General features: G+C 37.3%; 8 protein-coding genes across 21 annotated transcripts; 4 read left to right on the forward strand and 4 right to left on the reverse strand.

Annotated features, from left to right (window-relative positions):
• Positions 1-1,099: 1,099 nt before the first annotated feature.
• On the reverse strand, positions 1,100-3,672 carry LOC128262097 (malate dehydrogenase, cytoplasmic). 2 transcript variants are annotated; one of them, XM_052996150.1, is made up of 2 exons: positions 3,526-3,672; positions 1,100-2,196 (listed from the first exon to the last, which is right to left on the reverse strand). In XM_052996150.1, the coding sequence occupies exons 1-2, from the start codon at positions 3,526-3,528 to the stop codon at positions 1,186-1,188; spliced, it is 1,014 nt and encodes a 337-aa protein (XP_052852110.1). In that variant the 5' UTR covers positions 3,529-3,672; the 3' UTR covers positions 1,100-1,185. The 2 variants fall into 2 exon arrangements, with proteins under 2 accessions (XP_052852110.1, XP_052852108.1); XM_052996148.1 differs by lacking the exon at positions 3,526-3,672 and adding an exon at positions 2,791-2,937.
• Positions 3,673-4,515: 843 nt separating this feature from the next.
• On the forward strand, positions 4,516-11,564 carry LOC128261444 (CCR4-NOT transcription complex subunit 4). 9 transcript variants are annotated; one of them, XM_052995153.1, is made up of 17 exons: positions 4,516-4,774; positions 5,871-6,045; positions 6,106-6,219; positions 6,293-6,442; positions 6,499-6,594; positions 7,173-7,391; positions 7,451-7,568; positions 7,624-8,529; positions 8,576-8,716; positions 8,975-9,010; positions 9,200-9,406; positions 9,530-9,808; positions 9,874-9,935; positions 10,001-10,064; positions 10,126-10,533; positions 11,106-11,258; positions 11,325-11,564. In XM_052995153.1, exons 2-17 carry the CDS (start codon positions 5,941-5,943, stop codon positions 11,462-11,464), a joined length of 3,198 nt encoding a protein of 1,065 aa, XP_052851113.1. In that variant the 5' UTR covers positions 4,516-4,774; positions 5,871-5,940; the 3' UTR covers positions 11,465-11,564. The 9 variants fall into 9 exon arrangements, with proteins under 9 accessions (XP_052851113.1, XP_052851105.1, XP_052851108.1 ...); XM_052995145.1 differs by having other exon boundaries at positions 8,582-8,716; positions 11,106-11,564; XM_052995148.1 differs by having other exon boundaries at positions 7,451-7,544; positions 8,582-8,716; positions 11,106-11,564.
• A 310-nt stretch (positions 11,565-11,874) lies between these two features.
• Positions 11,875-12,728, reverse strand: LOC128261446 (U6 snRNA-associated Sm-like protein LSm4). 2 transcript variants are annotated; one of them, XM_052995156.1, is made up of 4 exons: positions 12,592-12,728; positions 12,495-12,536; positions 12,345-12,425; positions 11,875-12,232 (listed from the first exon to the last, which is right to left on the reverse strand). In XM_052995156.1, the coding sequence occupies exons 1-4, from the start codon at positions 12,592-12,594 to the stop codon at positions 11,915-11,917; spliced, it is 444 nt and encodes a 147-aa protein (XP_052851116.1). In that variant the 5' UTR covers positions 12,595-12,728; the 3' UTR covers positions 11,875-11,914. The 2 variants fall into 2 exon arrangements, with proteins under 2 accessions (XP_052851116.1, XP_052851115.1); XM_052995155.1 differs by having other exon boundaries at positions 12,327-12,425; positions 12,592-12,704.
• A 293-nt stretch (positions 12,729-13,021) lies between these two features.
• On the reverse strand, positions 13,022-13,992 carry LOC128263480 (COMM domain-containing protein 5). The gene is made up of 3 exons (XM_052998551.1): positions 13,623-13,992; positions 13,418-13,561; positions 13,022-13,270 (listed from the first exon to the last, which is right to left on the reverse strand). Exons 1-3 carry the CDS (start codon positions 13,928-13,930, stop codon positions 13,105-13,107), a joined length of 618 nt encoding a protein of 205 aa, XP_052854511.1. The 5' UTR covers positions 13,931-13,992; the 3' UTR covers positions 13,022-13,104.
• LOC128263478 (ionotropic receptor 75a) lies at positions 13,169-17,561 on the forward strand. 4 transcript variants are annotated; one of them, XM_052998548.1, is made up of 7 exons: positions 14,306-14,613; positions 14,793-15,084; positions 15,139-15,623; positions 15,683-16,507; positions 16,562-16,848; positions 17,249-17,388; positions 17,446-17,561. In XM_052998548.1, exons 2-7 carry the CDS (start codon positions 14,916-14,918, stop codon positions 17,523-17,525), a joined length of 1,986 nt encoding a protein of 661 aa, XP_052854508.1. In that variant the 5' UTR covers positions 14,306-14,613; positions 14,793-14,915; the 3' UTR covers positions 17,526-17,561. The 4 variants fall into 4 exon arrangements, with proteins under 4 accessions (XP_052854507.1, XP_052854508.1, XP_052854509.1 ...); XM_052998549.1 differs by having other exon boundaries at positions 14,793-14,851; positions 14,986-15,084; positions 17,249-17,561; XM_052998547.1 differs by lacking the exon at positions 14,306-14,613 and adding an exon at positions 13,169-13,304 and having other exon boundaries at positions 17,249-17,561.
• A 132-nt stretch (positions 17,562-17,693) lies between these two features.
• Positions 17,694-19,860, forward strand: LOC128263481 (ubiquitin-40S ribosomal protein S27a). The gene is made up of 3 exons (XM_052998552.1): positions 17,694-17,794; positions 19,117-19,457; positions 19,637-19,860. Exons 2-3 carry the CDS (start codon positions 19,137-19,139, stop codon positions 19,784-19,786), a joined length of 471 nt encoding a protein of 156 aa, XP_052854512.1. The 5' UTR covers positions 17,694-17,794; positions 19,117-19,136; the 3' UTR covers positions 19,787-19,860.
• Positions 17,884-19,023, forward strand: LOC128263479 (ribosome biogenesis protein NSA2 homolog). The gene is made up of 2 exons (XM_052998550.1): positions 17,884-18,031; positions 18,148-19,023. Exon 2 carries the CDS (start codon positions 18,176-18,178, stop codon positions 18,953-18,955), a length of 780 nt encoding a protein of 259 aa, XP_052854510.1. The 5' UTR covers positions 17,884-18,031; positions 18,148-18,175; the 3' UTR covers positions 18,956-19,023.
• A 386-nt stretch (positions 19,861-20,246) lies between the features above and the next one.
• LOC128263477 (prolyl endopeptidase) lies at positions 20,247-23,171 on the reverse strand. The gene is made up of 9 exons (XM_052998544.1): positions 23,011-23,171; positions 22,342-22,934; positions 22,149-22,291; positions 21,917-22,076; positions 21,740-21,859; positions 21,601-21,681; positions 21,143-21,534; positions 20,814-21,086; positions 20,247-20,748 (listed from the first exon to the last, which is right to left on the reverse strand). The coding sequence occupies exons 1-9, from the start codon at positions 23,114-23,116 to the stop codon at positions 20,349-20,351; spliced, it is 2,268 nt and encodes a 755-aa protein (XP_052854504.1). The 5' UTR covers positions 23,117-23,171; the 3' UTR covers positions 20,247-20,348.
• Positions 23,172-23,608: the final 437 nt, after the last annotated feature.

Below are 23,608 nucleotides of genomic sequence, written 5' to 3' on the forward strand. Positions count from 1 at the left end.
TTTCAGTCTATCCTTGCCTAATCGTTTTTTAGCTTTCGTATACTTTACGCCGCTTACATATTTCATGAAACTATCTGTACAATTTTTAGACTCCTTGACTTCATTGATTTCGTTATGAATAAATGGTATGATTAATGTTTATACCTAATAATATATGTATGGTTGAGCTGTCGATTTATTGGTTATTTGACTAGGGTCTCAATCTGATGTAAAATGTTGCCAATTTTGGATAGATTTCTGGGACGGCTTTAAAAAAAAAAGAACAACACACCGATGGAAAGCACTACACAATATGGAGCACGATTGACAATTCATTATGTAGCTGTTACATTCGTCTTATTTACTTGTTTAAAAATTTTAGTTTATCTCGATATTAGGAAGAATTTTCGGATTCGATTCCCAATTCTAATCACAATGAAAAATGGTTTAGATTACCTGATGTTTTTAATATGTGAATTTTGACACTTTCTAGACTGCATGTGTCCTATGGCTGGAGTCGCAATTTTGCATTTTTAAACCTGTTACTTGTTAGACTACATTGTAGCCGCCTCGATCTGGCCATATCCGTATAAACGTCGAGATCGCGGACACTTAACGAGCTAGAGATTTAAAATATAACAAGCAGACTTATCGCGCGAATCTCTGTAAATATATGATATACTTCAGGAGAAAAATTTAATTAAAAAAAAACGATTTTTCTTAATACCTAACTTATTTAATCAGTTTTATAGTTGAACCATGCATTAATTTTGGATAAAGTTTTAGAAATAAAAATATATATAGTAAATGACCAAGTGGTTAGACCCGTTTTGATTGCTACATGCGAATCCAATTCCATTACTAGTAGTTTAGATTTGTTAGCGGACTTATAAAGAAAGCTATATAATAACAGAAAAGTAAACTACTTTAAAATCCAACAGCTGCCATAGGAAATATATCTGGAAGTATTCTGGATAGGCTTAGATTTTTTCATACTCGCATATGAATTAATATATTTATTTTTAATGATAAGAATAAACATTTTCAGTTATATAAAAGTCGAGCTACGTGTAGTCTTGTCCACATCTCAACTTAGTTCTCAAAAAAATAAGTCACAGGGTAATTTACAAAATTTTTTTATTGCCATGAACTTGGTTCCTAAATGCACAACTATGAAGTTAGTAATTATAAACGTTTAATGTCGCATTACAAGTTTGAGACATTCGAATCCAGCACGGACAGAGCCTCGTTCTTTTCCTCCTGGAGCTCCTTGCCAGTAACGCTTAACTTAGTCTTGGCGAAATCGCTGAGGGTCAGGCCGGAGACGATTTTCCATTGCTTGTTCTTGATCTCGACGGGGAACGAGAAGATGACGTCCTTGGGCGAGTCGTAGCTGCCGTCGGAGAAGACTCCCATCGAGACGAACTGGCCGGGAGCAGTGCCGTTCCACCAGTCGTGCATGTGATCGCAGGCGGCCTTGGCTGCCGACATGGCCGAGGACATTTTCCGGGCCGCAATGACCGCTGCTCCACGCTTCTGCACGGTCTCGACGAAGGATCCCTGCAGATATGAGGTGTCGTTGACGGCCTCCACCACGGACTTCACTGCACCGCCGACGGTCACCTTTCCTTGGCCAGCATCGGGATACTGGGTCGAGGAGTGATTGCCCCAGATGATGATGTTATTTACAGCAGAAATGGGCACGCCCAACTTGGCGGCGATCTGGGACGTGGCGCGATTCTGATCCAGGCGAGTCATGGCCGAGAAGTTCTCGCGCGGAATAGACGGCGCATAGGAGGAGCAGACCAGCGCATTGGTATTGGCCGGGTTGCCCACAACCAGCACCTTCACGTCCTTCTTAGCGAACTTATCCAGAGCCTGGCCCTGGGTCCTGAAGATCTTCACGTTGGCGGACAGCAGGTCCTTGCGCTCCATTCCCTCCTTGCGGGGCATGGCGCCCACGAGGAAGGCGGCCGAAACATCCTTGAATCCCTCAGCCGGGTCTGTGGTGGGCTTGACCTCGACCAGCAGGGGCAAGGCACAGTCGGCCAGCTCCATGACCACGCCCTCGAGGACACCGACCATGGGCGGAATGTCGAGCAGGTGCAGAATGATAGGCTGGTCCTTGCCGAACACCTCGCCGCGGGCGATCATGTACAGCAGGGAGTAAGCGATTTGGCCAGCAGCCCCGGTCACCACAACTCGAATTGGTTCAGCCTGGAAAATATTTGTATTAGAATTGTATACTAGTTATGATATCCATCTGAACTCCGATATCAGGTTAATATTGGGTAGTCACACAAATGCAGTGTTATTACTCAGAAAGAACTACCGCTGTTCAATATATTTACAAATTTCTTCTGAAAAATTAATATGTTTGTAATATTTTAAAGTTAAATAATACATTACATTACATTATTCTGACACACAATTATGCATATGTAAATTTATCAACTTGCTGACAAATCCTATTCATTTCCTCTTTGTTTTACTAGATCTACAAATTATAGTAGTGAAAATTATGCTAAGTATAGATGCAGCTGAGCTAATTATACTGTCATAAGTGGCCTAATTTTTCTCCCAAACCTTTGACTTTAGTTTGTATTTTATTTTTAGACGCTTGGAACAGAGTTTGCATATCCAGTTCGCCATTTCCGAGTTCCCATTAAGTGCTATTTAGCCACAATCACTCAACAATGTAGTTCACTTTCGATAATGAATAACAAACAAATAGAACGCTTAATAATTTTGACTAGTATTAGTTGTAGTTGATACAATTGTTAAGTGAGAGAAAACAAAAGTTGAACATACTGATTCTGGACCTTTTTTGCGTGCGCTTTTTTTTGCCCTTGCGATGCATTTCTCATCCATCCTTGTTACGCAATCTCAGTTAATCCTTCTCTAAGGCGGAAACAAATGTAGGGCACTGGTGCAAATTGACCTCTACTCATGATTTTCTTTATCCACAAGCTAGGAAACGTTGACGTTGCACAAATAAACTCAAATACTTTACTTTTCAAGTGATAATATCTGTTTACATAGTATATCTATAAATGTTCCACTGGAAAAGGTTGCAATTTGCGAAGTATTCAAAGCGTGACCTTTGAAATTCAACATTTTTGATAAGATATGAACGATTTCACTTTGCTTTATGCTTTTCAATCTATTTATATAAGCCGTATCAGTTTCGGGAAAAGCTAAAACATAAAAAACTAATTTATTATCGCTGACAGTTGCCAATTAGCTTGCACTCAAAATTATTATTATAATTTTGATGCTCTTTGGGGGCGAAAGAAAACGTTGTGCATACAACACATTGACGTCACAGTGGGTTTCAAAGATTAGCATGGAGAGAGGTCGAATGAATGTTAAATTTCCAGAAAAAATTTTGCGACCACCTACACATACCTTCATAACTATAAATTATTGTATATGGCTGTTGGCATGTATGTGAAATCATTTTTTTTCGCATTCAATACATGTTAATTATAAATTATTTTTTATAGTATATACTATATTTCTCGAAATGAATGCCGGTAACCTTACCATTTTATATTTTTATCAGGTGCAACGCTCCACGGACGAACTTCGAGTAAAAACGTAAATAGGGATCGCCAATCATTAACCTGTTACTTTTCACAATTATTTTAAAGTCACCCTATTTTGAATAAAAGTAGCCGTGACATTGTCGCAATACAAGTGATGCACCAACCGTATATCGATTGTTATAAACTTAAGCATTTAACTGATACTCTTTATTCATTTTTTAACTTAATTAAATTTGTTAATTAACCCCAAATGAATATAACAAACGTACTAAAAAAAACATATTAAAGTTAAAGTTAATCTATTTGTTTTTATTTTTAAATTTTTATAAACTTATAGTTAAATATATATATATATATAAGTAAAAGGAAAATAATCTCATAACTAATAAATTTATACCCATCTCCCTTCGGAGGAACGGTTGGAATTTTTGACAGATGTAAAACTTCTAGTCCGACTGAGCATCTGCCATACCACAGTGGCGGTGCACAGTTTTTAAAATGTTATTTCGGTTTCATCAGATACTTTCATAGGTTTTTATGTAATTGTATGCCCTGATTTTATGAAAAGCTATTAATTTACTTGATTAATGTGCAGTACGCCATACAAGCAAAGACAATGCGGTTTGTAAAAATGTAAGAACTTAAAATCACCTCTGTCATTTACAGAAATAAATTCTTTTTTTAACTTATGTTTTTGGATTTCAATTTCTAAATGATTATTTCTAAGTGAACTCGGCGTTTATGTCTATAGTTAGGCTTCTCAAAAATGGAAGGGACCATTAAGAAATAATTTTTTTAAATATTTTCAAATTATGCATTACACTTGATTCCTTAATTAGTTTTCAAGAAAATTATCAAATGTAGTAAATGGACATTTAAACTTTAATTAATGAATTTAATTATATTCTCAAAACAATAGCATATATTTAGAAAACAATGCAGTCGTGTGAATTGGTATTTTCGCTTCAACTGTTATCGATAGTATGAGTTGTGGATTTATATCGAATGTTTCTTGTGGAAAAAAATTGAAGTCTTTAATTTGGCGAATTCATTCGTTTACTTTGCGTTTATTTTTAGCCTTAGTACTTTCGTTTGATACGTTTGCTACCAAGTATTTATAAAAATTAATAAGCGTTCGAAAATTCAATTTGCATATTGCAATTCCGGATTCATCAACTACACAGAGTGAATAAAGAAAAACCTACATCACACCTACAATCATACGTGTTACGTGTACATACATATGTGTATGTATATATACTCTTGCTTATGTACATTTATCGTTTTTATTTCCTATTTGCTTATTGTTATTCCTTAAAAATGTCTTTCTTCCAACGTTTTGGTGCGTTAGGATGTCTTACTATTATTTATAAACCATTATTGGCCCCAATAACCAACTGTATGTGTTCTTAAATAATTGTAGCGTGAACAATGTACGCACAAGTACATAAGTGTTTGTATATGCTTGCATATATAGTGGGTTTACAAACTACTGATGTACAACTATTAAGTGATTTTCCAATGCATATGGAAATATTGCTGCCAATTCTAATCTTGCGTGATATCCTCTACTATTAATGTGTCGCCATGTTCACACAAGTGCTTGGTTATTAAACTCTAACAAATACTTTCTTTTTTTGTTTTTAAAAAGGCTTAAAAATTAACTTTTAAAACTTGTTGATGTATGTACATAAGTATGTATTCACAAATAATTTTGATATCTGTTATGAAAAGGTTTCCATATTTAAAAATACGTTTTTTTGTTTGTATGCGTGTAGACTTTTCTGCATGTATGTGTGTCATTGTATATATACAAAAGACTTACCTGACAGTAAACATCGTCAGGTAGCATACATTTGATAATTTTTCAGTGGTTGTATAAAGTCAACAATGCCACGGTTATAATGTAAACAAATTGCGGAAAACTCCGAGTACCCTTTAAAGCGCTACAAATTAATATAATTTAAGAAAGTCTAGCTACAGGTGCTAAATTCCGAAAACTTGTTTTCATAGTATGCAAAATAATGGCAATGTTCGGGTGATTCATCCAAAAAAGATGTTGGTACGACGTAGGGCTTAGTTGAGGCGAAGTTTTCGCGGTAAATATAGTACTGATTTAAAAAATATATATAGGTATGAGTTTAAGTACATTTTCCACTGAACTTTCATACAAAATGTTCGTAAACTTTTTTTTTGTAAATACCAGTGCGCAAATAAGTTTGGTTAATTGAATTTAGAAATGGACAATCTTGAAGAAAACTTGTCCTTGACATATAAAACCTGGTACTAAACCTGACTGACAAACTAGTTTAATAAAATTATTTAACTTTTTACTTTCTACAGCTTGGTTCTTATCAACAGTTTATTAAAAATTTAGAACTGCGAGCACTTCACCACCAAAAATCACCTAAAAATGAACGGCCTGAGCAGTAATGATGACGCAGTCGAGTGCCCGTTGTGTATGGAGCCACTGGAGGTGGATGATCTTACCTTCTTTCCCTGTACCTGTGGATACCAGGTATACAGCCCCACAAAAACCCTTTTGATCAGCAGGGAATACAAGTGTTTTTGCCTAAAGATTTGCAGGTTCTGTTGGCACAGGATCCGCACGGATGAGAACAAGCTGTGCCCAGCGTGTCGAAAGGAATATCCAGAAAATCCAGCTGACTTTAAGCCGTTATCACAGGAAGAAGTAAGTCAAGGCCGTACCTCTCCCATTACTTCCATCGCTTCCATTAATCCAATTTCAATTTACCTTATCTCAGATGATTGCCTTCAAGTCCCAGAAACGCCAAAGGGACCAACAACGAAAGCAAAAGATCACCGAAAACCGAAAACATTTGGCCAACGTTCGTGTGGTCCAAAAGAACTTGGTGTTTGTTGTGGGCTTACCACCTCGACTTGCTGATGCAGACGTATGTTGATTTCTTGTCAGAGTTCATCAAAGACATACTGATCGTTCCCCTTTCAGATACTAAAGAAACACGAGTATTTTGGTAAATATGGGAAAATTCATAAAGTCGTTATAAATCCAAGTACCACGTATGCCGGGGTCCAGGTAAGAGTTGTAAGATTCAATTATTTATTACCTCTATACATTGATATGGCCTAGTGCCAATACCCGAGTTGCTCAGTCATTTTTAGGTGGTTTCTAAGAAAACTTTATTAACGGCACGTTTTCAATGAAACAAACAGATTAACAAGTACCAAAATTTATTTTGAATTAAAATGAATTTGAACTTTTTGTTATTAGCTGCTCTGGTAAGCGAACCCTGTAGAATTATTGTTTTAAGCAAAAAATTTTGAAATTCTTTTTTATGCAAAATATTAACATGTTTTTTTATTATTTTAGGCAAAATTGTGTGCGAAATGCAACGAGTTTTTATTATTTATTTATTTAATGGGTTCAGAACTGTTGTTCTATTCCTGTGCTTACTTATGCTAAAATGCAACTCTTAAGGAGTTGTTGCAAGAGTGGAAATGAATATAACTTTAAATGTTATTATTAAAAAATCACAGGTGTTTCACTGCACTTAACATTTGCTCAACTTGCTTCCTATTAAACTGCGAGGGTATCTGAGTTTTCGGTCCTCCGAAGCCGCTCCTTCCTTTTCCTTTTCTCATTCTGTGCTTTCGATTTAAAAGGGTCCATCTGCCTCTGCATATGTCACATATGTTAACAACTCTGATGCTTTGCGGGCCATTCAAAGCGTCAACAACATTATGATCGACGGGCGGCTTATAAAGACTAGTTTGGGGACAACCAAATACTGCAGCCACTTCATGAAAAACCAGCAGTGTCCCAAGGGCGACTGTATGTACTTACATGAACTGGGAGATCCCGAGGCCAGTTTTACAAAAGAGGTAACTGACGTGATCAATCTTAAGTGCCAAATATTAATGTTCTGTGCCCGTTTTTAAAGGAAATGCACCAGGGAAAACATCAGGAGTACGAGAAGCGCCTACACGATACTCTTATTGCCTCTTTCGGACCGAATACAGCAGGTATTATAAATGGTAACGGAGCTTCTAAAGCAAATGGTAATTTCCTTCTAAGTAGCCACTTAATGACTTAATAATATCTATCCCCAATCAGCCGCGATTCCATCGTCGTCGTCAGCGTCATCATCGTCCTCTGGATCGGGCACGAATGCTTCGAGTGCAGCTAATGGCCAGCAAAAGGAAGCCTGGCCCAGTTTATCGGTCTCGCCCATCAACGGCAGGGAGGCGACTGCGAGTTCGAACAATTCCAGTGGGAAGAGCAAACGGGAGAAGCTGCGCAACGAGAAGAGACACGAGAAGAACAAATCGAAAAACAAGAACAGTGGCAACTCGAACTCCACCGCCTCAAACAAGGAGAATTTCGTTCCCGAATCCCGTGGCAGCACAAGTACTGAGACATTCGCCGAGGCCACAACAGATGCGCCAACCTCCACAAAGGCTGAACCGCAGCAGAGCACTAGCAATCGATCGAGGGCAGATCGCGGAAAAGATCGACCCTCGACTGGAGCAAAGGAGCCGAAGAAGGTTAAGGAACCTGTCTCAGCACCCGTAGCAAGCAAACAGGTGGAGCGAATTGAGCCGAACGAGAGTACAATAATACATAAGAAAACGGAAGTAACCGAAAGCTGTGAAGACAATTTACCACAAAAGAGATTAGCGGGAACAAACGTTCAAAGATCTGTGAGCTCTTGTAGCGAAACTAGCGAAGGGCATATCTCAGAGAGTAGCTTAAGTGAAAAGAGTTTAACTGGTGATTATACGGAAGAGAAGTGCAATAGTGTGATTTCTGAAAGCCACCAAGACAGTGTAAAGACTCAGGACGATACCGAAAAGATGAACGATGCTATTGCTGAGGCTGAACAGAATCTTTCGGGATCTAAAACTCCTGAGAGCATCAGCCCCATTGCAATGGCACCTAGTAATGGCAAAGAAGCAGGCTGTTTACCCGATGAACCAGCCGAAATCTCCAGTCTGCCAGAGAACGAAAGCCGAGTGACTGGTATGGACGTTTATCTAATTCTAACACATTATACTCATAATTATACTTTCAGATGCATTGTCCAAGCTCAACATTTTCGATGACCCGCCCAGTTTCTTCACATCGTCATCATTCCAGCAGGCCCCCTTAATAAAAAATAAGCTAGATTTGGAAATGCGACAGTCTCATTTACCAGACTTGGTCAACGGTAAGTTTTCTTGGGAAAAATAAAAAAATAAAGATTATATTTTTTTTAAGAATTTAGCTTTTAAACTTCTTATTGCAAAAGTTTCGCTCGAAATGTCCGTAAATTGACAATTTTTGTTTTTCGAAGTGAAACTGCTCAGCAATCTTGATAACAACTGAAAATCTTTATTTTCTTCCTAAATAATGCCAATTTTTTCATTTTTCGGTACTGCCAAACATCGTAAACCACTTACTAAAAAATATCAACGGGCATACACAGATATTGATGGAATCCAAAAGGCATCAAATACAAACGGTAAACATTTCTTTATTGCATGTTTTTAAAAAAAATGTATTTGCTAATAATAATACTAGAAATATCAATAGTTTTGTTGAAAAAAAAAACTTATTATTATTAACAAGTTTGTTTGTAGTAACTGCTCAAAAACATTGATAACACTTTTCAATCATTTTGTTCACAATTGTCTATATATTTTAAAAACAGAGTGGGAGGAAGCTTTCAAAAATGTGATGATACGCAACACAAGGCATGTGGAGGAGCAACTGCTTCAGCAGCAACACTTGCAACAGCAGCAGCAGCATCACCATCAGCAAGTATTGCATCAACAGGAGGAGTTCCTTCGCATGCACGAGCTACAAAAACGTAACAACTTTGCGACAAATATTTCACAAATAAACGGTCCTGCAAACGGTAAGATTTTCTTGATTTATATACTATGTACTTGGCTGTGCTAGACCACTTGTTGATATTTTCACTTTTTTTGTTGTGTTTATTATATAAAATCCTATATCTAACCTCTTGTTATTTTTTCAGATTTCCTTAGCCATTTCCAGGCTAATTCACTCGATTTAAATAGAGTACAAGCACATGCACTTCTGCAGCAACAACTATTACAACAGCAAACGGGGGAGAATCTGTTTGGCGGAAACATGTCGAAGTTCTTTGACTTTCATAAAAATCAGCAGCAGTCACACCATCAGTATCTAAATGGACACCCGCCTCAAATGAATGGAAACAGTGCTGTTCCCGAGCCACAACGTGTGGCGGCCTTTTTGGAAAACAATCGACTGAATTCGCCTTTTGTCGAAAATGGTAGGTTCTATATAGTTCGATAAATTCCTGCTAACCGTCAGTAATGAATCACGTCAATATCCCAGGACTTATTAATTCACAACAGCAACCTCAAAAGCAGAGGATGATGGGAATGTTTGAAAACTTGGTAAGTTTTCTATTTCTGAAAGTAATTATTCATTGAAGTATTCAAACCTTTTTTTGGTTCTTCAGCCTCCAAACACGCAATCTCAGCAGAGTCGGTTTACGCAGAACTCGATAGTCGACGATGACTTAGGTAAAACATGGCTTATATTGCAATTTCGAGGTTTTCCATTAATTGTTTGTCCTGCCCTAAGGTTTCGACCCCTTTATTGAGACCCAAAAGGGACTTGCTGAACTTATGGAAAATGAAGTTGTTCAACAACAGAGTATTAACAATGACAACCCCGGACCGAAGCTGTTACCACAGCCTCAAATTCCCCCCCATCCGCAACTGGTGGACAACTTGCAGAGGGCACGCATGCCTCCGCCGGGCTTCAATCACATGAACACATTGGGCCTGGGCGGAGCATCCAGAATGCAGCACACGAGTAAAATAATGCCCTTCATGAACATGCCTGTGAACGGGGTGGGAAACAATGGGCCCCAGGGCCAGCACCAGGTGCCGATGGCTGCCAACTGGAATGCTCATTTGGCCATGCACCAAAACCCAGGACAGCCCGTGGGCGACTCACAATTGCAGCACCCAATGGCTCACAACAAGGGTAAGTAGTTTCGAAACTAAACTGGTAATCATGGAGAGTAAGAATTTCCTTCAAACCATACTTTAGCAGAACGCCTAGCTTAATGGCTGAAAAACTTAAATGTTCATGAATTATTAAATCTAATTGGCTTCATCAATATTTTCCTTGAGGTTAAAAAATTCAGTTGTAGTTTTCCACTTCAAACATTTTTTACAACTTCATTAATTTTGACAATAGCTTAATATCACAATTTGTAGCTGCTAAATGGTATTAGTTCTGAAAGTCCTTTTTAATAATGTTTCTAAACGTTAATCGTGTAATGTAATCTTCATATATGATTACTTTTAGTTACAATATATGAACATATGTACGGAAAATGAAATCGCAAAAGATTTTATAAAGTATTCCCATTTAATACTTATATAAAAAAACAGATTTGCTTTTTTAAATAATAATTTTCGTACCTTCGTTTTTGGTAGATTGTCTTTATGTTGAAATAAGTTTGACTTGTAAAGTGAAATATAAAAGTTGATGTGGATTTTTCCATATACGTGCACTAAATTAAATTACTAATGATATATTATCCCCAACAGTTTACAACAATAGTGATTGGACTTCAATGGATCCGGCTATACTTTCGTTTAGACAATTTTCGTCTTTCCCACAAAACCAAATTCCCCCACATCCTCAACAACAGCAGGATATGTTTTTGCAGCATTTGGCTCAACAGCAAAATTCCCAGACTGGTATGTGTTTATTCGAGAGTTTTGCGTCTCAACAGGCGATTAAATGTAGCTCACTCGTCTTTCTAGGTTTCACGAATCAGCCACAGCAACTGCTTCCTATGGCGGCGATGCCCAATAATTTGCTGAACGGACAACAGCAGCCGCCACAGGTCAATGCCAATGTTCAGGGCATGCTTGAGTTTTTAAAAAGCCGTCAATTCGTTTAGCTACAATACATATAAATATTACATTTGTTTACCTGTACTCTTTATTAAATATTTCTTAAAGTAAATATAGGCAAAATAAAATTCGAATATAATGAAACTATATGATACAACAGACGGTCCAGTAAAATTTTGCATATTGAAGCATTTGGAGGCAGAAAGACTTGAATCCCCACATTCCGTGCCCGATGTCCTCACGAATGAAGCTGAAAATCGAATAACTCTTTGCAAGGTCTAATGTGCTTGGTAGTATAATGCAACTCCCAGTGATTTTTTAAACTTTAAACCTACTCATTCTAATTGCTTGCTGGAAAATAGACAGATACCATGGCAATAAGTAGCAAAGAAAACCTCGTGATTGAACTTATCGAGACTGTATAAATATGTCATCTTTTAAACAATAAAAACTTGACTTGAATAGTTGAAAGAAATTTATTACTACGCTCCAAACAACTACTTTCTATTCTTGGCGGCGTGGGGCAGACGATTCCCTTGACCAGCAGTTCCACCGAGGCGCATCGCATTGTTTCCAGGACCTCCGTATCCCTGGCCAGGACGATTGCCCACATTGTTTCGGTTGCCACCAGGGCGTCCGCCGCGTTGATTCTGCGACGAGTTGCCGCCACGGTTTTTATTCATCTCTGTGCGATTTCTCGACTTTGCCTGCGCATCCTCCTTCACCATGTCGATCACTTCGTCGGGAATACGCAGATATTTAATGGTACTTCCGCGGATATAGCATTCCGGCATTCGCCAGAAACGGTCACCGTCCTGCAAAGAATATATTCCTATAAAACCCTCTGTTTAACACATATTGTTTGTAGGTAAACACGTTTACCACATTTTGCACTCAGTTAAATATTACCTTTGAGGTGCAAATTACATCGCGGAGATTGATATTCATCCAGGAGTCGCAACTAACCAAGTGGCCATTGTATGTTTCACCATTTTTGAGCTCCACCAACTAAATAGGTGACAATATATAAATATGGTTCAAAATTGAAAAAATATTTATAGTGCACATATAACTTACCATAGGATGGCTCTGTGCTGTTTTCAAAAGTGACAGTGGTAGCTAAACCCATTGAAAATTAATATTTTTGTGTTTACAAAGAAATAATATTGCTTACCATTTTGTTGAGATATCGATTTATACAGCGATAACTTAAATTTGGAGGAGATTAGAGAAAAACTATCGCATTGTTGGAATGAAATGAAAACAGAACAGTAAACGAAAAGGGGTGTTCCGGTTTTTAAAATCTGCTTTTCCTGATTAATTATTGTGAAAATCCAACTAGTTTAATTTATTTCTCAAAAAAAATACTTTATAATTTTTCTTTTGGCCCTATATGTTATTGTAGTGTTATCTAACTTTCTGACAATAAAAGGCAGTTCAATTAAAAATCAATAATGCTAGAAAAAGAGGTAGGAAATTTATTATTTTTTTATAGTTAAATAATATTAAATTAGTAATGACCAATGATCGCAGTCTATTTATGTAGCATCATTTACGGTACACAAGTGATGTGTGTAATTATTTAAAACAAAATTAATATAACCTTTTTCTATAATTTAGATTACTTTTATTAACACACTTTTTTGAATGTCAAATTTAACAATTCAAACAGGTATATTTATTTAAATTATTTTAAAGCAGTTCGTCTTTGCAATGAATTTAACTCATTCAGTAGAAGGGCTATGTTATAGCGAACTTGCTGAAACATAGATAACGGTAATTCTAGAGTTCTAAATTCTCTATTCTGGAGCTTGAAGTGGAGCACAATCGTAGGTTTATCTATTTGCACAGTACTGAAAATAACGAAATGTCATATATCATTTTCATGTAAGTTTTAACAAGTTTTTATAAATACAGGGGGTCAAATGTTTTTATTTATGAGCATCATTTCATTTAATTTGTGTAAAACTTTAACCACACTGTGTATTATATTTACTTACTTTAAAGATAAGGAAATATTAATTCTCCACTGAAACTTTGTCATTTTAACACGGTCAATTTTAGTTTCAAAAAAGTTCTTGCTGAGTATGTCTCGATGGTTTAACAAAACTTTGCAAATATCGTCAGCGTATTCGTCTGTAAAACTAATGATAAGATACTAAACATTATTAATTAAAACTGTACAAATGATTTGTGAATACCTACTTTAAATCATCCATTAAACAATTTCGCAACTCATGGTGTTTTACAACTCCTTTTGGGTATTTTAAAAAGATTTGCAGCATCAGAAATACCATTGTAAAGAGTTCGCAAAAGTTTGGCGGAATTTGATGACCTGCATTTGTTATTTTGTTTAGTGCAAGCGAAAGCACTTCAGAAGACGACTTTTCTGTTTCAATAAAATGCACAGAAACTTGAATAAGGACACGCAACATAGATTTTGTCAGTTGCGACGTGAAAGGAGTGTATGGCTTAACACTCCTTAAAAGATTATATCTAAACGAAGACGACATGTTGTAAGTTCATTGTTATATTTTACTTGGTTAAAACGTAAACAAACTAGAGATGTACAAATTTCGATATCATCGAAACGATAGTCATCACACAATTTTTAAATGGCAATGTAGTGAAACAAATATTTAAACAAATAGAAAAATTATTTTTTTGTAAGGCGCAATAGTTTTAATTTTGTGACCATCTTTATTATTGATATAAATAAAAAAAAATTCTTTGAATTAAAAGAGAAGGTTTGCCTTCAGTTGGAAATTTAAAAAACTCTACTGTCAATTTTGACAAATGTTTAATTTTTTAAGAAGTTTTCCATGAGCTGTTTTCATACACTTTACTCAACCCATTTAGAACTTTATCCTGATTAATGGGACCCTTTATCGGTTCATTAAAGTTTCATAAGCTAATTTAACTTGTCAATCAGGGCTACACTTAGACACCATTTCATTTAATTATTTTATTTTAAGTGGCTCAATTCTGATTAAACTGTGATCGATAATAGTGCTGAAAGTATTATAAAAATCAAACAAAAACCCGTCCTTACGAAGTAACAAAGTAGTGAAGAAAAATTACTCAGTATACATAGGTAACTAAAAGCCAACAGATTTCTTATTTGGAGCTGTTTAAATCTCATAAAATGTTGTGTAACAATAGAGACTATAACTTGATGATATAAAAAACCATCTAGGTAATTCCATTTATACAGACCTCATAATTCTTAATGCCAATCATTTTAAATGTGGTTATACTGTAGGTCCTGAAAATGGTTGAAAATAGGTTTACATATATGCCCAATCTTCTTTACTTAAAAAAATTATATCATCATTAAAAATAAAAAAATTTAAAAATACCTTTTTACATTTTAAGTTCTGTGGCTATACGCGCTTTGTCATGACATGGAATTACGTCCTCTCTGCTTGGAGTCGGTAATTACCACCTGCAATTCACGCTGTCAATCAAATAAAATCACATACCACAAAACTATATATAATGCCTGACCAGAATGAACATTGTAAAATGAAAATCCCAATCTGCATGTTTGTTTTTGTGCTCGTCGCAGGTGAAAAAAACCTGGATATGGACGTATCGGTTTTGACCAATTTCGTTGTTAACTTGGTTAAAACCAAGCATACAATTGTATTTTCTTGTTCGCTCAAAGGTAAGAAATAATACGAAAATGTTTTTTAAGTTATATTTGACTTTAAATATTTAGACTTTCGAGAAACGACTTTTGCTCTGATGGAAAGAAACCAATTTGTGAGCGTCGTACACCTCAACGATACTTATTCCCTACCATCTATATTGACTATAGATAGTCACGCTCGAACCTCTATCCTAGTAAATGCAAGATGCAGTGGATCATCTGAGCTTCTTTTTGAAGCCTCTGAAAATAGATACTTCAACAAAAGCTACCAATGGTGTATCTGGGGTGTGGATCTTGACGTTCAATCGTTATTTCCTTTAAAACTTAATTATGTAGGTCCAAACGCTCAGATTACCTATGTAAATGAAACTAACGACGGCTACGCATATTGGGATGTTCATTCAAAAGGTCGCCATTTAAAATCGCAGTTGGAAATACATTTGATAGCTACTTTAATAAATGGCACAATTAATATTATAAGCGATATTACTCATTTGCAAAGCATTGATTTTCGCGGACAATTTAACGGATTGACACTTAGAGGAGCCAGCGTTGTAAGTTTCTGAAATTCTTATATTAACTTCCTGTAGCCCTTTGTTACATGCGATTTCAGATCGATAAGGAAAATATTATTTCAAACGAGCAAATTGAATCTATTCTTTCGCGCCCCACAAAGGACTCTGGAGTAGCTGCATTTATAAAATATCACTACGAGCTTTTGGGACTTTTACGTGAGCGTTTCAACTTCACTGTTAACTTTCGTAATTCTAGAGGATGGGCTGGTCGGTTGGGAAATACTACCTTTCGGCTTGGTCTTTTGGGAATAGTTATGCGAAACGAGGCTGATATTGCCGCATCTGGAGCATTTAATCGCATTAACCGTTTCGCAGAGTTTGATATAATTCATCAAAGCTGGAAATTCGAAACTGCTTTTCTATACCGATATACTCCAGACTTATTTACGCCTGGAGGGGATAGTGCTGCGTGGGCAGGAAACTTTCTGTCACCATTTAGCGCCAGAGTATGGTTCTTCTCGTTATTAACTCTAGCTGCTTTTAGCATAATTTGGGTGCTATTTGAAGTTATAGACGGAAAGTTTTTAGATAAAAGAGATAATTCTCAAAAACAAGAAACCTCAACTGAGTGTGCACTCAACGCGAAGGACAAACTTAAAGCGGCATGCATCGAACGTGTTCTGCAGACATTTGGAGCTTGTTGTCAACAGGGAATGGACCCGAATCCGAAAGACCGTTCTGTACGCTTTCTTGTAATGACCCTTTTTTTGTTCTCTCTTGTAATGTACAACTATTATACATCTTCTGTGGTTGGAGGATTGTTGAGCTCTTCAGATCAAGGTCCGGCTACTGTTGATCAGATAACTTCTAGTCCTTTAACAATTTCATTTGAGGATATCGGCTACTACAAAGTTTTATTTCGAGTAAGTAAAAAAACACTTTAAATTAAAAAGTATATAACTTTTATTACTCGAAAGGAAAGTAAAAATCAATCCATTACAAGACTAATAGAAAAGAAACTGTCCTCTTCGAGAAGTTCTAAAGAACTGCCGATTTTCAGCCATATTGAGGAAGCTGTTCCATATCTCAAAGCCGGCGGCTTCGCTTTTCACTGTGAAGTAGTTGACGCTTACCCGGTAATTGCTGAATTTTTCGATGCGAATGAGATCTGCGATTTGCGTGAAGTCTCTGGCTTAATGGAGGTTGAAATATTAAATTGGATTTTACACAAAAACAGCCAGTATACTGAAATATTTCGAACGGCGTAAGCGAGCATATACTTAATATAATTGAATTTCGGAAACTGATTGCTTTTCTCAAATAATTTGAGGAGATGAACAATTTATCAAAAATTTAACTCAAAGTTAATTACTCTATTAAGTTACTGTTTGTGCAATAACGTAAAGAGGAGTGCATGGTCACACTTACACCTGCTATTAAAGTATGGTCAGTGAGTTTCCAAGCGTTCACACAAAAATAAAACTTTTTTTAAATAAATAGGTATAAATAAATGAATAAATAAATAATATATTTTATTTAACGTTGATCAACCATATTTAAGGGTTAATCATAACATATGCAAGGAACTAGTACTGAAAATATTAGGCAATCAATTTTTTGAAATTCCATATATTGTTAATATAACAATACCTATGTTGTTTTAGTATGTGTAACGCCCAGGAAAAAGGTTTTGTGGAACGCATCCTACGACGGCGACAGATTAAAAAGCCCACCTGTCTATCGCTATACACTGTTTACCCTGTAAGCATATCAGGAGTTTTACCAGCATTTATTATTTTAATCTGTATGCATGATATGATAATTCGAAAATCTTCAGATTTAATTAATCTTCCTATTACAGGTGGGATTATAGTTTCGCTGACGCTTTTGTGTGTGGAGAAATTGTATGTGAGGCTGAAAATGGCAAACTGCCGAGTTTAACATTTTTTTTTTTATTTAGCAAGTTTTTAAATGATTTTGCTATTATTTTATGCTACATAAAATATTTAACAGTTTCATATATAAATGTTATGCACTGATCTCCCAGCTGATATACGATCATTGTTTCATTCCACACGTTTCAATAGTTTTAACAAGTCAAAAACGAAATAAATATAAACTCCGAATGCAGCCCTGCGTACAATTTTTCAACTTCCTGTCACGCTGTATATGTGATTCTTTCTTTCCTTTGATTCTGTTGCCGAAGCAAGGTAAGTTTTTGGGGTTGTTAATTTTTAAGTCTAGTTTAAGTGAATTAAAACGCATAAATACAAAGTTAAAGTCATTTACACTTGTAACTGGTTTCGAGTGCATTACGTGGCTCTTGTTATTTTATTGGAAAATGAAAATAATTGCAGTGCACATGTAACATTGACTAGGAGTTCACATTGCTAAAGTAGACTTGTGAAGAGAGATAAATATAGTGAAATTTAATTTTATACATAAAGGTAAGTGAAATTTCGCGTGATTAGTTTTCTGTGGATGGCTAGGAAAGGCTTCTCCAGGAAACATATCGCACTCCCCCCGCTTTCTATAGAGTATTAACCACTTGCATATATTTCAGAACTGGTCTCCAGAATTAACAAGTAACCATGCCGCAGAATGAGTATATGGAGCGCCATCGCAAGCTGTATGGCAGGCGACTGGATTACGAGGAGCGGAAGCGCAAGAAGGAAGCTCGTCTTCCCAAGGACAGAGCACGCAAGGCTCGCAAGTTGCGCGGCATCAAGGCCAAACTCTTCAACAAGGAGCGGCGCAATGAAAAGATTCAGATCAAGAAGAAGATCCAGGCCCACGAGGAGAAGAAGGTCAAGAAGCAGGAAGAGAAGGTTGAGGATGGAGCCCTGCCACATTACCTGCTCGACAGAGGCATCCAATCCAGCGCCAAAGTTCTGTCCAACATGATCAAGCAGAAGAGAAAGGAAAAGGCTGGCAAGTGGGACGTGCCCATTCCCAAAGTTCGGGCCCAGTCAGATGCAGAGGTCTTCAAGGTGCTGAAGACTGGCAAGACGAAGCGGAAGGCGTGGAAGCGCATGGTCACCAAAGTTACCTTCGTCGGCGAGAACTTTACCCGCAAGCCACCAAAGTTCGAACGATTTATCCGACCCATGGGCCTGCGCATGAAGAAGGCCCATGTGACGCATCCAGAACTGAAAGCCACCTTCAATCTGCCCATTATCGGAGTGAAGAAGAACCCCAGCTCGCCCATGTTCACATCATTGGGTGTAATCACAAAGGGCACAGTCATCGAAGTCAACATCTCTGAACTTGGATTGGTAACGCAAACAGGAAAAGTTGTGTGGGGCAAATACGCTCAGGTCACAAACAATCCAGAAAACGACGGCGTTATCAATGCAGTGCTGCTTGTCTAACCAACAAATGTTGCTCCCTACTTTAAGAGTTTGCTTAATAAACAACCATATACACAAATAACTTTAAACATCGTTTGATTTTCTTAGATAACTTATAGTCTAAGCTTTATTTTCGACTCCTATATATTTTTACTATATCAACATTTTCTTATTTCTTACAGTTTGGTGACTGGAATACAAGATGCAGATCTTCGTTAAGACCCTCACGGGCAAGACCATCACTCTTGAGGTCGAACCGTCGGATACTATCGAAAATGTTAAAGCCAAGATTCAGGACAAAGAAGGAATTCCTCCAGATCAGCAGCGTCTGATCTTCGCTGGCAAGCAGCTGGAAGATGGCCGCACCCTCTCTGACTATAACATTCAGAAGGAGTCCACTTTGCACTTGGTGCTGCGTCTGCGTGGTGGTGCCAAGAAGCGCAAGAAGAAGAACTACTCCACCCCCAAGAAAATCAAGCACAAGAGGAAGAAGGTCAAGCTAGCTGTCCTGAAATACTACAAGGTACACACAACAATCTACCGACACCCGAAAACATTCTGATCTGTTCTTGGAATTCTTGAGTCTTGGTCTTGCGCTTAAGATTTGGATCTCAGAGTGACTTCATCAGTGCCCTATCTATCTATAACTTTTTACCAATCATATTTGATCTTAACAATTAACCTCGTCTGTATTTTCCGCAGGTTGACGAGAACGGCAAGATCCACCGTCTCCGTCGCGAGTGCCCCGGTGAGAACTGCGGCGCCGGCGTCTTCATGGCTGCCCACGAAGATCGTCATTACTGCGGCAAGTGCAACTTGACCTTTGTCTTCAGCAAACCAGAGGAAAAGTAAATCTGCTACATAACATGTACGTTTCCAGAAATCAAATAAAGGTAGTAATTGAATAATAAATTCAATCACAGAAACTTTACCGCTTTTTATTGGTATTTAATTTATTTGTATTTTTGGAAAATAAACAAAAAGAATGATTATTTTGACAAGACGAAGCTAAAAGCATACGTTAATAAGCCACTGGTCTTCATTTGGCAAGTTCGTTAATAAACAAAAATATAGAAGCTACATAATATGCGCTACATCCAAATATACATCGTTATAGAAATTTTACTCTAACAATTAAATGTATAGTTTAGTAATTTTTATGGGTATTAATTTAGTCATGCTTATTAAGCCGCCACTACTGCAAAACTGTAAAACATGCTTTTTATAAAAGCCAAATATTTGATTCTGGCAACCCTCGACTATCGCTTTACTTACTTTTTTTTAATTAAACTAAAAAAGTAAACAATACATGTCTTCTTCAGGGGTGTAATTTATTGTGAAATTATTGAATACATTGTAAAAGCAGCAATTTTTGTTTGACCTTGAGAAATGCAATTTATTTATTGTTTACCACTCAAACGTTGACTGTGTCGACTTTAAGGCTCTTCGACAAGAATGTCAGGATATCAGTGGCTTCCTCGATCCTCTTTGAGGTGGGCTTGCCGGCACCGTGGCCCGCCTTTTGATACACCCGCAAAAGAACTGGGTTGTTTTGGAATTCGGAATCGCGAACAGCTTCCTGCAGGGCGGCAACGAATTTCAGCGAATGCAAGGGACTGACGCGGTCGTCGTGGTCGGCCGTCAGGATCAAAGTGGATGGGTATTCCGTTTCGGCACCCTTCGGAGTGTGCACATTATGCAGCGGCGAAAACTTGTAAAGATTGTCAAAGTGCTCCTTCTCCGACGGGTTTCCGTAATCTGAGCACCAAGCATGTCCAATTGTGAATTTGTGGAAGCGCAACATATCCATTACTCTGGGAAATATAATTTTTACGAATATGATTTTTGCTTTTATATAGATATAAGATTATTTACGAACCCGACTTGTGCCACAGCAGCGCCAAACAAATCAGGTCGTTGGTTAATACAAGAGCCGACCAGAAGTCCTCCGTTGGAGCCACCCTGGATTGCCAATCGGTCCTTGGTCGTATACTTATTGTCAATCAAATACTCGGCTGCCGCTTGGAAGTCGTCGAATACGTTCTGCTTGTTCAGCAGGCGACCGCCGTTGTGCCACTTTTCGCCGTATTCACCACCGCCTCGCAGGTTCGGATAGGCAAGCACTCCATCGAAGGTGTCAATAAACATAAGCCTTCAGAGATTCAAAATATAGTAAAGAAAATCAATTTGAAGCAGAAAAATACACACCCAGAGAGTCCGAAGGACGGAAGCATACTGATGTTGAAACCTCCGTATCCGTAAAGCAGACATGGTCGCGGCTCAATGGCATCACGCTTTTTCCGAATTATAAACATAGGAACCTTGGTGCCATCCTTGCTGTTGTAGAATATTTGTTCAACCGCGTAGTCTTCGCGACGGAAGCCCTCCAAGTTGAGCTTGATTTCGCGAAACACCGAAGGCGACTTCTCTGGTGTCTTGAAGTCATAGTGATAAATGGAACCGGGGTTTAAAAACGATGAAAAGTTGTAGAATATTTCAGAATATTTCTTGTCTCCGGAGGTCCCCACAATGGTACCGATATCAAGATCGAATTCACGCAGTAGTTTTCCATCAGTCAGTGAATTGACCTGTAAAACGCTCTGAAAAAAAGAAAATAAAACCCATGTAGTCTCTGAAAAATAAGCTGTTTCGTGGTAAGTATTTACCTTCACATCCCTTATGTAACAAACGAGCAATTTATCAGTATCAACGCATTTAACCCAGTCCAATACATCCGATTTGTGCTCCTATTTTAGGAAATTCAGTTTTAAATTATATTCAGTTGGAAAAACCATCATAACTCACGGCTATAAGCGTTTCCCATTTGTCCTCCTCTGGGTTTTCAAAGTCTATGGCAATGACTTGATAATTTGGTGCATTTTTATTGGTACGGAAGAATACTTTTGAGCCTTCGTTGGTAATGTACTGCAATAGTAGGGAATATATTAACATGTTCCGAAGAAATTGATAGCAATCACTCACATCATAGTCCGCCTCGAATTTCTCCACAATTTTCTTGACACTCAGTTTGGAGTTTATTTCCTGTCCTGGCTCAAGGTCTGCATAGAAAACAATGTTGTCTCGGCAATCCTTCACAATAGCCAGAATCAAGTATTTCCCGCAATCAGAGACAGTAGATTGGCTTTACAACAGATAAAACACAATCATTATAACCTTACTAGAGATGTTTTTGTTCAGTTTAAAGATTTCTTACATGCGCCATGAAGGCTCTTCGGGGAACTCGACCACCAGTGTATCCTTATCCTGGCTTTCGCCCACCCGATGATAGTACAATTTTTGATTTTCATTTTGCTTAGTCTCAGATCCATCAGTTTTTCCATCTTGATCGGGGTATCTCTGGATAAATACATTTTAGTTTGTGCTGCGAAAGAAATTATATTACTTACACCATAGAAGAATCCCTTGTTGTCTTTTGTCCACGATATCTCGGAGAACTTAACCTTTTCGAGGACTTCGCTTAAATCCTTGCCAGTATCGGCGTCTCGAATGAGGATCTTAATCCAATCGGATCCACTTTCACTCAGTCCGTAGGCCATATATTTGCCATCTTCGGAAAAGGCTTTTTGAGTTAAGGCAACCGTACCGTCCTCAGACAAAGTGTTTGGATCCAGAAACACTTGGCTTTCGTCGTCCAACGATTTTTGCTGGTACATAACACTTTGGTTTTGCAGGCCGGTGTTCATAAAGTAGTAGTAATAGTTTCCGTATCGCATGGGGCATCCGTATTTGGGATAGTTCCACAGCTTGGTCAGCTTGGAATTGAGTTTCTGCCACTCGTCACCATTTTCAAGGAATGGCCGGCTTATGTTGTTTTGGGCGTTGACGAACTCCTCGGTTTCCGTCGAGTCCGGATCTTCCAGCCAGCGGTACACATCCTTGATCTGGGTGCCATGGAAATCCTCCTCCACAGTGGCATCTTTGCGAGCAACTGGATACTCGATGAGCTTTTTGGACAAAGTGCTTGACATGGCTCTGGTACCTTGAGAATTATACACACGTATGTAACTATTCTTCTTCTTCAGCCTGAAATGCTAATATTTCAAACATTTACTCACTAGTGAAAATCAATTCTCGATGGATATTATTTCTGGGCAGTGCTTTTGGTACGATTACTTGGCAAAATCGGCGAAATAGCAATGGCCTTCGAAACACAGTATTCATTTGCAAAATTATCAATGCAGAAATGGAAATCTAATTTTCGACAGTTTCGATAAGCAACAGGGGCACTCTTTTAATTTTACTTTTTATCGGAGTCCACTTTTGTCTGACGTTATTTATATAGTTTTCAAAATCTAAAGAATTAACATTTACATGTTATATATTAAATATCAATTAATCTTTTAAAAGTATCAACCATTATTAATTTTTTTAAACAATTTTTAAATTACAATTTACATATATTTTTTATTAGTTATATTAGGTTAGATTTTAATATTATTTAAAAGCTACAAGCTTATACTGAGATGGCCGCTTATAGCGATTTTATATTATATATTTAGTGTGTAAAGTTATACACTTACTTTAAAATAATAAATCTAATATAATAATATAATACTATATATATATATATATATAAATAAATATAAATATTAATCTTAGTAGGAGGCTGTAAACTAAAACATTTGATGATCAGCTCGAAAAAAAATTTAATTT

This window comes from Drosophila gunungcola, unplaced genomic scaffold (assembly GCF_025200985.1).
Source record: "Drosophila gunungcola strain Sukarami unplaced genomic scaffold, Dgunungcola_SK_2 000001F, whole genome shotgun sequence".
NCBI classification, from domain to species: Eukaryota; Metazoa; Arthropoda; class Insecta; order Diptera; family Drosophilidae; genus Drosophila; species Drosophila gunungcola.

Excerpts from the sequence above, each read along its gene's own strand:
- LOC128262097 (XM_052996148.1), bottom strand. The coding sequence starts at position 2,850 with ATGGATGAGAAATGCATCGCAAGGGCAAAAAAAAGCGCACGCAAAAAA. Across the intron at positions 2,197-2,790 it reads GCAAAAAAGGTCCAGAATCA|GCTGAACCAATTCGAGTTGT; the intron begins GTATGTTCAACT and ends AATATTTTCCAG.
- LOC128261444 (XM_052995145.1), top strand. The coding sequence starts at position 5,941 with ATGAACGGCCTGAGCAGTAATGATGACGCAGTCGAGTGCCCGTTGTGT. Across the intron at positions 6,220-6,292 it reads AGCCGTTATCACAGGAAGAA|ATGATTGCCTTCAAGTCCCA; the intron begins GTAAGTCAAGGC and ends ACCTTATCTCAG. Across the intron at positions 6,443-6,498 it reads CTCGACTTGCTGATGCAGAC|ATACTAAAGAAACACGAGTA; the intron begins GTATGTTGATTT and ends TTCCCCTTTCAG.
- LOC128261446 (XM_052995155.1), bottom strand. Across the intron at positions 12,426-12,494 it reads CAGCACAGAGCCATCCTATG|TTGGTGGAGCTCAAAAATGG; the intron begins GTAAGTTATATG and ends TCACCTATTTAG. Across the intron at positions 12,233-12,326 it reads ATGTAATTTGCACCTCAAAG|GACGGTGACCGTTTCTGGCG; the intron begins GTAATATTTAAC and ends TATTCTTTGCAG.
- LOC128263480 (XM_052998551.1), bottom strand. The coding sequence starts at position 13,930 with ATGTCGTCTTCGTTTAGATATAATCTTTTAAGGAGTGTTAAGCCATAC. Across the intron at positions 13,562-13,622 it reads TGTTTAATGGATGATTTAAA|TTTTACAGACGAATACGCTG; the intron begins GTAGGTATTCAC and ends TCTTATCATTAG. Across the intron at positions 13,271-13,417 it reads AATATTTCCTTATCTTTAAA|TACTGTGCAAATAGATAAAC; the intron begins GTAAGTAAATAT and ends CGTTATTTTCAG.
- LOC128263478 (XM_052998547.1), top strand. The coding sequence starts at position 14,916 with ATGCCTGACCAGAATGAACATTGTAAAATGAAAATCCCAATCTGCATG. Across the intron at positions 15,624-15,682 it reads CACTTAGAGGAGCCAGCGTT|ATCGATAAGGAAAATATTAT; the intron begins GTAAGTTTCTGA and ends ATGCGATTTCAG. Across the intron at positions 16,849-17,248 it reads ACTGAAATATTTCGAACGGC|TATGTGTAACGCCCAGGAAA; the intron begins GTAAGCGAGCAT and ends ATGTTGTTTTAG.
- LOC128263479 (XM_052998550.1), top strand. The coding sequence starts at position 18,176 with ATGCCGCAGAATGAGTATATGGAGCGCCATCGCAAGCTGTATGGCAGG.
- LOC128263481 (XM_052998552.1), top strand. The coding sequence starts at position 19,137 with ATGCAGATCTTCGTTAAGACCCTCACGGGCAAGACCATCACTCTTGAG. Across the intron at positions 19,458-19,636 it reads CTGTCCTGAAATACTACAAG|GTTGACGAGAACGGCAAGAT; the intron begins GTACACACAACA and ends TATTTTCCGCAG.
- LOC128263477 (XM_052998544.1), bottom strand. The coding sequence starts at position 23,116 with ATGAATACTGTGTTTCGAAGGCCATTGCTATTTCGCCGATTTTGCCAA. Across the intron at positions 22,292-22,341 it reads ACAAGGGATTCTTCTATGGT|AGATACCCCGATCAAGATGG; the intron begins GTAAGTAATATA and ends GTATTTATCCAG. Across the intron at positions 20,749-20,813 it reads GCTGCTGTGGCACAAGTCGG|AGTAATGGATATGTTGCGCT; the intron begins GTTCGTAAATAA and ends TATATTTCCCAG.